Genomic DNA, 11,567 nt, shown 5'->3' on the forward strand with positions numbered 1-11,567 from the left:
ATTCCTGCATGTTCGAGCAGCATTTTTATACTGCTCCCTAGTCATCTGACCAAGCTTCCACTTCTTGTAAGCTTCTTTTTTGTGTTTAAGTTCACCAAAGACTTCTTTGTTAAGCCAAGCTGGACGCCTACCATATTTGCTATTCTTTCTGCACATTGGGATGGTTTGTTCCTGTGCCCTCAATAAAGTTTCTTTAAAATACAGCCAGCTCTTTTGGATTCCTTTCCCCCTCATTTTAGCCTTCCAGGGGATCCTGCCCATCAGCTCCCTGAGGGAGCCAAAGTCTGCTTTTCTGAAGTCCATGGTCCAGTGCTCCAGTTGTGTGAGTTACTCCACCAAGTCTCCAAGTCTCAGATATTCCAGTCATGTCATAGTTTCTTGACTGTGCCAGGACTTCCAATTCCTCCTGCTTGTTTCCCAGGCTTCTTGCATTTGTGTATAGGCACTTGAGATAACTAGCTGATTGCCCTACTTTCTCAGTATGAATCAGGAGGCCTCCCCTGCTGCATCCTCCTCCTTCTGCTTCCTTGTGGAGTCCCACTTCCCCATTTACCTTCGGGCTTAGGTCTCCGTCCTCCATCAAACCTAGTTTAAAGCCCTCCTCACTAGGTTAGCCAGCCTGTCTGCAAAGATACTCTTCTCTCTCTTCGTTAGGTGAATCTCATCTCTTCCTAATAATCCTTCTTCCTGGAACAACATCCCAGGATCGAAGAATCCAAAGTCCTCTCTCCGACACCACCTGCGTAACCACGCATTTACTTCCGCAATGCAACGGTCCCTACCTGGGCCTTTTCCTTCAACAGGGAGGATGGATGAGAACACCACTTGCGCTTCAAACTCCTTTATCCTTCTTCCCAGAGCCACATAGTCCGCAGTGATTTGCTCAAGATCGTTCTTGGTAGTGTCATTGGTGCCCACGTGGAGAAGTAGGAAGGGGTAGCGGTCTGAGGACTTGATGAGTCTTGGCAGTCTCTCCGTCACATCCTGAATCCTAGCGCCAGGCAAGCAGCACACTTCTTTAGTTTCCCGGTCCGGACGGCAGATGGATGACTCCGTCCCCCTTAGGAGGGAGTCTCTGACTACCATCACTCTTCCCTTCCTCTTGGGAGTGGTGGTCATGGAACCCCATCCCTAGGACAATGCATCCCTTGCCTTCTTATCAACAGGGTCTCCTTCTGATCATTCCCTCAGATGAGTCTTTCAAATCGTTCTGCGCTGTAGTACCTGTGCAGAGAGCCTGAAAACGATTCCTTACCTCTATCTGCATGGTGGGCATGTAGGTTCTCTTTCTTCGGGAGGTCACATGCTGCCAATTTTCTTCCCCGTTCTTCAGTTTCCCCTGCACTGCCTTCTCTGAATTTTCCTCACACTGTGCCTGCAGTAGCAAATCATGTCTTCGATCGAGAAAGACTTTGTTTTCTTTAATGCAACACAGGGTTGATACTTGGGTCTCTAGTCCTTTAACCTTCTCTTCCAATATGGAAACGAGCCTGCACTTTGTACAGATGAAGTCGGCTCTATCCTCTGGGAGGAAGACAAACATAGCACATCCAGTGCAGGTGACAACAGCAGATGGCTCACTTTCCATATCTTTCCTCTGAGAGCCTCTTCAGATGCTGTATTTACTGCTCAGCAAAGTCTGAAAGGCAAAAATCCGCAGTGGGCTCTCCCCCCAGGCAAACTCATTCTGTTTGCCTCTCCTCTGTTCCCCGCTCACTTGGTTTGCAACTGGCTGCTTCTTATAAGGCCTCTGCCTCCCTCTGCAATCAACCACTCATGGCCCACCTGGAACAAAGCACTCCCAATTCACACTTTTCAATCAATCAATCACTCACACACACACGGTCAACTGCCAAACAGTCCCTGTAACTGTACCAGTCACAATCACACACACGGTCAGCTGTAACTTGCACCAGTCACACAAATGGTCTCTCAGGTACTCCCCCCTCTAGCACACAACACAGCTCCCCTCATGTAGCACTCATCTGGGCTCCTCTTGGACAGATCCCAGGCAAACTCCTTCTGTTTGCCTCTCCTCTGTTCGCAGCTCAGCTCTTGGTAATATTCCCTACTGTGCTTTAAAATAGTACTGTTTCAAACAGCACTACATAAAGCACACTAGAGAACCTTTAGAGTATGCTAGGATGGTCTGGATCATTCAATGCACAATGCATTGGTACACTTTAAAAATCACACCACTGTAGTCCGCACTACTACTTGGTGTAGACCAGTGGTTCTCTAACTTTTTGCTTGGTGACCCCTCTCTCATAGCAAGCCAGTCTGTGACCCCCCCCCCTTGAAAATTGAAAATTCATTTAACACTATTTTAAATGCTAAATTTATAATCCTACTGTTTAAAATAAATTTACCTTTTCTTGCTGCTTTTAAATTAAATCTAAAACACATTTTTATCAAATTGTTATAAGCAGAAAAGTTATTTTTAAATAGGTACTGTTTAATACTGGGGGGAGGGGTGCAAAGAAACTTTGTCAATATCACCTTTCACAGCATATTTAGCATCCCATTGTCACTCTTTCTTTTTGCTGCACTGCCTTCAGAGCTGGGCGGTTTGCGACCCCCACATAATGACCTCACGACCCCTGGTTTTTTAAACCTGGTGTGGACAACCCTTAGATACAAGTAACCGTTTCCAGTGCTTTTCTTGTGTTAAGAGGATAAACGCCTTTTTTTTTTTTGGGGGGGGGGGGGGAGGGGGGAGAGGATCTGAAGTGTTTTGTCGGTGTTCCTTGACTCCTTTAATAAAACATAAAAAAAGAAGCTTTAGAGGGATCTCAAGAGGTCAGCTAGCTTACACCTCTGCACTGAGGCAGGATTAAGTATTATGTGCCAATTGACAGGGGATGTGGTGCATAAAGGCCTCCCAAAGTTTCAAATATTGATACACCAAGCTGATTAATGTTGTTTCATTTGAACAGAACAAGATTGCAAGCTGAATACTTACCTGCACAATTCCACATGTATTTCTGACTCAGTATTTTATGTTAATTGAACTGAAAATTACATTTTCTGTTATGTTCTCATTTTGTTCCTGTTACATCTCCTCCTACCCCAGACCCTGAATGGTTCAGACTTCAAACTGATTAGAATGTTTTTTTTGTAATTGGCATTTATCATTGAACCCTTTCTATGTTAGCAGTTTTGAGATATCTTCATTTTACACATTTGAAAAGCAGGAATTGTATTGCAATTCCATTAGCTCATAAAATCAAAACAGTTGTCTCATTGACTCTGAGAAAGTGCTGCTGAGGTCTGAATTTTCATAATTCGCCCCTATTTTTCTGTTTATAATTTTAAGTGAATTTAGTGTACATTAAGGATATCAGATTGACAGATTTGGATCATGAAGTCTTGTACTAACAGAAGAGCTGTATTGTGGGCAGCTTTCCTGCAAGCTTCCCCAACGTGCCCCATTGTCGTGCCTTAACGCTGTTCTGGAGATACCATCTTCATGGATAAGGGAATAGTTTTGGGGGCCCACTCAGCCTTTGTGCTCTGTTGAAAATCCCATCAAGGGGGACAACAGTGATGATGGTTTTCCATTGTGAACACATGCTCAAGGAACTTGATTGATCCCACCCCACTCACTGCAAATATATCATCAAACAGCTATTACAGCTGGTAAATTCCAGATACCACTGACATAGGCCAGATTTGAACCAGCATGATAGAGGTGAAAGACACTATGTAATTGTCAAAGATAATCAAAATGAGTGGATGTTAAAAACCTGCACATTCCCACGGTATGGTTCTCCTTGTGGATTTTCCCCAGACTTTGAAATTTTCTACAGAATCTAACTTTCATGAATGAAATCATCTAGTTTTTCTTGTTCTGAAGAATACTCACAATAGCATTGCATTAGTTACCTTCTGATGAGTAATACACAAACTATGGTGCTTAAAATCAACGACAGTTTCACTGTTATTCAAAAGGTACATTATTAGCCTGAAAGAGGAGAAATTCAGCATGTTGGGATTTTAAATCAAATGTTTAATTATGGTAATTTTAAATACTAGCATTTCACTACTACTTGTTGTAGCAGAAACATGGAGCTAATGTGCTAAACCAGTTCGGCTGGCAATATTGATACAAGACTTGATTTTTTAAAAATTTTCCACAGAAAAAAGGCTGCAAATTTTAAATATGCAAATAATCAGATATTTGGGAGGCTTTAAATACTTATTTCTCCCTGGTAGTGCAACCAAACAACTCCATTCAGGGGGATTTTCTCATTGTTATGGAAGTATCCTGAGGTTCCAGCCATTTTAAATTACCATTTGAAACTGGTATTTTATTGCAAATATCAGTATATCGGCTTCCCTTTTCAATCAGTCCCTGCCTCTGTCTCCTGCAGCACTCCCCTCCTCAATTCTACAGAAATTAAGGACCTCCTGCACCCTGGCACCACTAGTATTGTGGTTTTAGGAAGAAAGGGAAGAAGTTGTTTATAGTGGTTATGTCACCCTGTCAGGGAACATGATCTCAATGACATAGCTCAACTATTGAGTCATAAATATCAAATGCTTAAATGAGAAATCTTTGCCACAGCAAGCTCTTGACTAATGCCAACACAGACATCTGTTCACACACATTTTTCAATATGTAATTTTGAATTTCTATCAAATATATAAACGTCAGTCTCCTTGGAAACAAATGGAGAGCTAAATTAACAGAACAAATAGTTTGAGTGGTTTGCCAACTTCTTCTCATAAGTAGGTATAATGATATTCTGTGCTTGGGCTGACAGCAGGGTTTGAACCTGGATCTTCAGTGTTAAAAGCAAGCTTCCATCACTAGCTTTATTAGTTGGCAGCTGTAGTAGATGCCTTTACCTACGTAGATCAGCCAGCAGAGGGGAACAAAGACTCACACTCATCTAGGGTGAGTTACACAAGAAACTGGGCACCTTCCTTATTCCCATATACGCTATTGCTTAAGAGCAAGTGAAGACTGACAACCGTACATAGGGGTTTGCAGTGTCAATGGCCTATGAAAATCATGCACACGTGTTCTACAAGTGTGGAACATTTCACTTATAGTGTTGTTTTTTGCACTGATCAGTTGTAAATCATTCTGAACACTGGTCTCTGTACAATGCTCTGCCCATAGTAAGATAGTGTGCTTTCTTTATCTGCAACCCATTAAGAGGGAATATCATTGCAGCTTTAGGAAATTGGCACTTTTTTGTCATAGGGAGAGGAAATATGATGGAAGACAGCTTAACCCTTACAAAAAGTTGTGAATCTTAAAGACAAGCAGACAACCTAATCACATCTATGAACCAAAACTGTTTTAGTTTGGTCTGATATTTGTATTGTGTTTTCATGTTGATAAAAGGACTCTACTCCCACACCCTTTTATAACTTAGTTTTCTCTGTTTATAGTGCCAGGACCAAATTCCTCTGGTGATAATGGCATCAGTATTACCATGATAATGATGGCCTGGGTGGTTATCGCTCTTATCTTATTCTTGCTGAGACCAACTAATCTAAGAGGATCCAACATGGCTGGAAAACCAACGAGTCCACATAATGTAAGTATGTCTGTGTCTTTAAGCACTCTACTTAGAGACTCTAAATAAAATATCTAGATTTAGGAACACTGACTAGGTACACTACATTATAGTCATTAGTTTTTTTCTCAAGTTTTCCTGTGCTTTCTACTGCTATTTTTGGGTACCACGTAAATATTAAAATGCATATATTCCCTTCTGCAAAAGTCTCTGACTAGAAATAATTAAGTCTTTTGTTTAAAGTGTGGTTCTGTTCTGAAGAGTAACTGTAAAAACACTGAATAGGTCTGTCCCTGTGCCTATTTAGAGCTATAACTGTCAACTTTATTGACAAAACTAAATTTTTCACTGCTTTATACTACTTTGAGACCTGCAGGGCCAACACAGCTAAAACACCTAGTCTTAGAATGAGCTGGATTCTATTCCTTTTGGTGTACCATAAATTGAAGTGTTATGTTCTGATTGCTAATAACCAGGCAACCCACAAGATGCACTTGGGTTGCACAGGAGTAACCAGGGGTCTCACTTTGATTTGCAGAATGTTTATCAAGATGGCAAGAACTGACATGCGTTTTTAGGATGGTGATTCTTTAACCCCCTTCCCTCCCATCTTATTTTACTTTAAACAAAGCACATATGATATGGAAGTAGTTTATATGATAAACATAGTGTAAAGGACTTGGGAATAGATGGTCTGGCCTAACGGTCCTAGCTGGGCTGAGGTCTGCCCATCAGGGCCAGTAGTCACCAGGCAGGAGTTGGAGGACTCACAAGGGCCACGTTCCATAAGCAAGAGTCAGGGTCAGAGTCAGGCTGGAGTCAGAGACCAGAGATCAAGCAAAGTCTAGCATTTCAGCAGGCCAAACTCTGTGTGACTACCCAAACAGATTTTCTGGGGCAACCCCTGGGGTTAAATATGGCACTTGGCCAATCAGAGGGCTGCAGGATACAGTCACTCTGGGTCTCTTGGGTGGCACTTCCTGCGGTGCCTACTCTACATAGTGCTCCCTGGCTGGGCCTCTGCATGGCCTCCTGGTGGCATTGTGGGAATATCAGGTGTCTCAGGCTCTATAGACCAGGTTCTTGACCCCAGGTCCTTACACATACAATATCACAAAGTCACCCTTCAAACTAGGATTGCACTTTCAAACCACAAAACCAAAATGAACATAGAATTACTGAGGTCATCCTTGGAGTCTGCTGTACAGATGAGCAAAGAGGGGGTAGAGTATGGTATGATGACAGTATTGGTGGATTTTGTTGGAAATAATTTTCCTAATAATTTTATTAAGGTTTATCATGACTCAGTTTCCACAGAAGCACTTATTGGTCCAAAAGCCACTTGGCATTGGTTACATCCAAAATATCAATATAAGCATATATGCTCTTATATTATATGTCCTAACAACAATTACAGTTACAAGCATTGGCTGAATACTCACAGGGTCAATCCTGGGAGACACCTTCCCCTCATGGCATGGCCCCAGAGGGGATAAAGAAAAGCTCTGACAAAGAAGCCCTAGAAAACCTTGCTTTTTTATACACTATAAAAAACAAGTGATGTCATTGCTGATTATCAGACCTTGACTCAGATAAGATGAAGCATCTTAGGGCCTAACATTGTCCTCTGCCAAGATTAATGATTGGGCCTCTTTTTTTCAAGATTTTATCTCGTTTTCCAATATTTTTTTCTGTCCACTAAATTAAGCATTTTTTATAATAAACAACAGACTATTTACTGCACCTAGAATTCAATTAACTATATTTTCTTGATATCTGTTTCCTTAACCCAAACCTTAGAAAAGGTAATGCTGGTATTTTAAGGGTTACTACAAGTTTTATACAAACAATCTTTTCATGATCTTATTCCTTCTAGGGTTGCCAACCCTCCAGGATTGTCCTGGAGTCTCCAGGAATTAAATATTATGTTGTGATGAAATCTTCAGGAATATGTCTAACCAAAATTGGCAATCCTAATTTCTGCTGGTAACATGCGTTAGGCTTATCATCATGCTAAAATCTAAACTCAATTAAAAGCCATAGTTCATTCAGGCCTAATGTAGGCCTATATTCCTACAAGCTCAAATAACTCTCCTTCAGTTGGAGCTACCTTCATCCAGTTGTCTTCAACCTGCAGAAATATCAGTCATTCCAACACACTGTCAAGGAGGGAGGAATGTAAGCAAACAAATAAGAGCGGAAATGGGATCTTTAGGACTGCAGTTGGGGGTTTGCGGAATCCCCAATGAAGGGGATATACACTGTTATTTACTTTGAATATTGGAGGAGGATTTTAAAAACAGGAAGCATGTGTCTCCTTGGTATTCATTCTTTTTGTAAATCATTCTTGGTAGACTAGAATTTCTAAACCAGTGCATTTTTTCCCCTTTCGTACAACCAGGGACAAGAACCACCAGCCCCACCTGTGGACTAGCTCTTGTAACGCTGGAAATGCTCGACAGCTAAAATCTTACACGACCAAATGAACGAAAGTGACCAGAGTACTAAATCCCATTCAATACTATTTTCCTTTTGCATTTACATAAAGCAGGATGATGATATTTTGGTATGGAACTGCTCGTAGCTATTTCACTTTTAAGTTAATTCTTGCTTTATGTATTACCACCATTCCTAGTTGGTGATATTTGAATAAATAATAAGGCGCTGCAGGGTGCAGGTTTTTTGGTTGTTGTACTGTGGACATTCTACTCATTCCCTTTTTGTTACAATGATTCCAATACATAATTTCTTTGCAGTGGTTTCTGGCATAATTGAAGGAAAATTAAAATCCTTGTGCATTGATATTCGTTAAAAGTTACTGATCATTTTTCAGACTCACTTTTTCCTACATATTTTGGAAACTTATTTGCAAACATTAGCTGGAGTTTTGTGGAGAAAAAGTGAAATTACTTTACTTTTACCCTTCTGTTCAGAGCAGCTTTAACTCTTTGGATCGCCAACCTAGTTTTTAGTGCTGTTGCAAAAGCATGGATCATCTGCTATAATGAAAGTACACCCATGTGTGTGCATGAATGTGTGTCTGAGAATTATCACGATCAAAAACTTGTCTTAGGTGGAAGGAACTTACACAAAAGATATCATCAAAATTAAATTAAAGACAGTCACCAATAAGTGAGCTGTCTGATTTGGTATATTGTTAAAGACAACTAAAACTTGGGCAACTAAATACTAAATTCTAAAAGAGAATTGTTTACAAATTTCACAAAAAGAAAAATCTAGTGACTGGCATCCATTACAATTTTCTGTCCTGAGTATAACCGCACAGTAATCAATATCTTAATTTTTTAGCTACAACACATTATGTACTAAACGTAATTAAAACGTATTAACCAGTCATTAACTTCAGAAAGTTAGTGTCACTTACTTACAATTTGGTTTTTACATATATATTGTCATAATCCTTAACTTTTTGATTCTTATCTGTTAGTTGTTGGATTATTCCATAAAGAAATTGCAGGTGAAGATCTACGGCATATAGTTTCCCTTCAATGTTTGTGTGTATGTGTACATGTGCATCTTCCGTTTGAACTAGTGAGAGTGACCTTTTTTTAAACATACATTACATAACTTAAGAACATTTTAAAGATGTACAGAAAAGTAACATATTTCTTAGCAATTTGAAAAAATATTAATAATGTAAAGAACAATTTTATGTTACCAGATGGCTATGGAGCTGCTTTTCACAAAGAAAGGAGAACAATTCATGGCCTGATCCTGCAGACTTTTACTCCCATGAGAACTCCTTACTTGTGCAAGTAGCCAAAGGGGCTACTCCCATGAGTAAAGATTTGCATTATTGGCCCCTAGGAGAATACCGTGTTGGATCCCTTTGTTATCAAAGATAGGGTTCTCCTCCTCAGGGTAAATGGCAGGCCAAATTGTCTTGAAAAGATACAGTATCGACCTGAGAAAATACTTTCATAATTTGATGTACATAACTGCATCCCTGTTGCTTCTCTGTAACAGTGTGCTGTGTAATACAACACCTATAGATAGGGAGCATTAGTAAAATAATAATATTGGACCAAATTCTCTATTACCCTGATGCAACCTTACGGAAAACAATGGGATTGCAGCAGTGTAATTGAGAGAATTTGTCCCAATGTGACTGATGGCACTATTGGCCACAAACACTGTGTAAGGACGTCACTGGGATACACAATCCAACTGCTAGTTTTTGCCTGCCTTATACATCTTTGCTTGGAATAATATTTTGAACAGCATAGGTAACATGGTATCTTTTTATGGAATCAACAAAATATTCTTACATGGCCTACCATACCTGTGTCGTTTCTCCCCTCCCCCAAGGATCAGTGGCCAAAAGTCTTCAAACTTGGATGCATAAAGTTAGAAGACTAACTTTATATTTAAACACCTAACTGGAAGGGGCTTCATTTCAGAGGTACTGAGCAACTCCAGCTCCTGAAGTCAGTGGGACTTGAAGGTGCTCAGCACCTCTGAAGATTAGACCACTTCTGTTTAGATGCCCAAATACATATTTAGGCTTGCTTTATGAAGCTGCTTTGAGATTTTGACCAGTGTATGGCCACAGATGTTTGTACAGTGTAATCAGAAAAAAAAACTGTGTTCTGTGTTGAATCAATGTTTTTTCTTAAAATTCTGTTAGACAATATGTTGTCCAAACTGTTTTATACATAAGTACTTTCCTTATGTAAATTGCTATTTTAAATTTTCTATGTGAAAGAGAAGCATTGGAAATATTTTATAGCAAAATGTTTCACTATGCAGGCCAGCCATTATCTCATGCCAACATGTATGCTTTTAAAATTCTGAGATATTCTTTCCAGTATGTAAACTTCAGATCAATATTACTGCTTAAAGTAAAAGTAACTATGATTTTAGTTGTATTTTGCCACTTTAATTCATGTTACTTTACACAACAAGTAGTTCCACTGTAATTAGTTTGACTACTTTCAGAGTGTTTTAGCAGCATTAATAAGGGTGGCAGAATCTAGCCCATAATCATAATTTGTGATGAAATAACTGCATCATGGTTACAAAACTGTACACTGTAAATATTAAGAGGAACCCTGGAAGAGACTAGTGAGATGTATAGCTTAAAGAACATGATTAATTTTATATTAAAGGTTTGAGGCTCAACTAGTAAGAGACAAGTGGTATAGCAACTAAAGAAATAAAGAGAGTTTACGGTTATACCTCCATTTATAACTTTGTTAAAATAATAGTATTTTAGCATCTGCTTAACACAATTATATTCTGAAATGAAAAATCATGTGTATTCATATAGTGTCTGCAGATCACTTAGCCTTGTAATGTTTGCTATCAAAACACAAAAAATGATAATGTGATGTACCTAATATAAATTGGTGGTTTAAAACAACTGAATCATGCCAAACAAAAATCATGTCTGTGCCATTTGAGGTTTACTATTAATCTTTTACTGAGTATTTGGAACTGGGATAAAGGGCTTGTACTATGCACTTTTTATTGACAAATAAATTTCAAATCTTAGTAATCCTTTGTTTTTGTCTGAATTTCTTGATAGAATCAAGATTGCACCAAGCTAAGAACAACTATGACTAATTTTAAAGTTCTTTTTAAATGATCTAGCAGTTGTCATGCATGGGTTCTAACTTTTGATACAAACTCAGACCTTCTACATGCAATCCAAGTTAGTCCAATAAATGGCAGCAAGTCCCAAAGCTTTAAGATACTTTGAGGACCAGGACACAGATTTCCCCTCTGCTCTTTGCTCTTTGCATTGGAACCTTTTGCCCAGAAAGTTAGAAATAACACAAGAGAAGGGGTAACAATAACAGAGAGACAATATAAAACTGTGTTATAAACATATTGTCATGTTATTTGAAATCAAATCCCACTAACTCAGGGGTTCAACACATTTTCCATCCATGGCTCCACCGAAATCCCACAATTCTAACTGGCTACATTGGATTGTGGGATTTAGGTAGATACATCTAAAAACTGTCAGCATTTTTAGGATGCTGCATGGAGTGTGGGATGTAGGTGGGGCTA

General features: G+C 39.4%; 1 protein-coding gene across 3 annotated transcripts in view; it reads left to right on the plus strand.

Annotated features, from left to right (window-relative positions):
• The window catches only part of SMIM14 (small integral membrane protein 14), a 76,586-nt gene extending 65,537 nt beyond the window's left edge, over positions 1 to 11,049 (plus strand). For all 3 annotated transcript variants that reach the window (XM_067531203.1, XM_067531202.1, XM_067531201.1), the window contains 2 exons: positions 5,404 to 5,552; positions 7,933 to 11,049. In XM_067531203.1, the coding sequence (XP_067387304.1) occupies positions 5,404 to 5,552; positions 7,933 to 7,965 (182 nt within the window). In that variant the 3' untranslated portion in view covers positions 7,966 to 11,049. The remainder of the gene's footprint in view (positions 1 to 5,403; positions 5,553 to 7,932) is intronic.
• The last annotated feature ends 518 nt before the right edge of the window (positions 11,050 to 11,567 follow it).

Source organism: Emydura macquarii, unplaced genomic scaffold (assembly GCF_026122565.2).
Source record: "Emydura macquarii macquarii isolate MOO-44397 ecotype Brisbane River unplaced genomic scaffold, CSIRO-AGI_Emac_v2 contig_3128, whole genome shotgun sequence".
Classification (NCBI taxonomy): domain Eukaryota; kingdom Metazoa; phylum Chordata; order Testudines; family Chelidae; genus Emydura; species Emydura macquarii.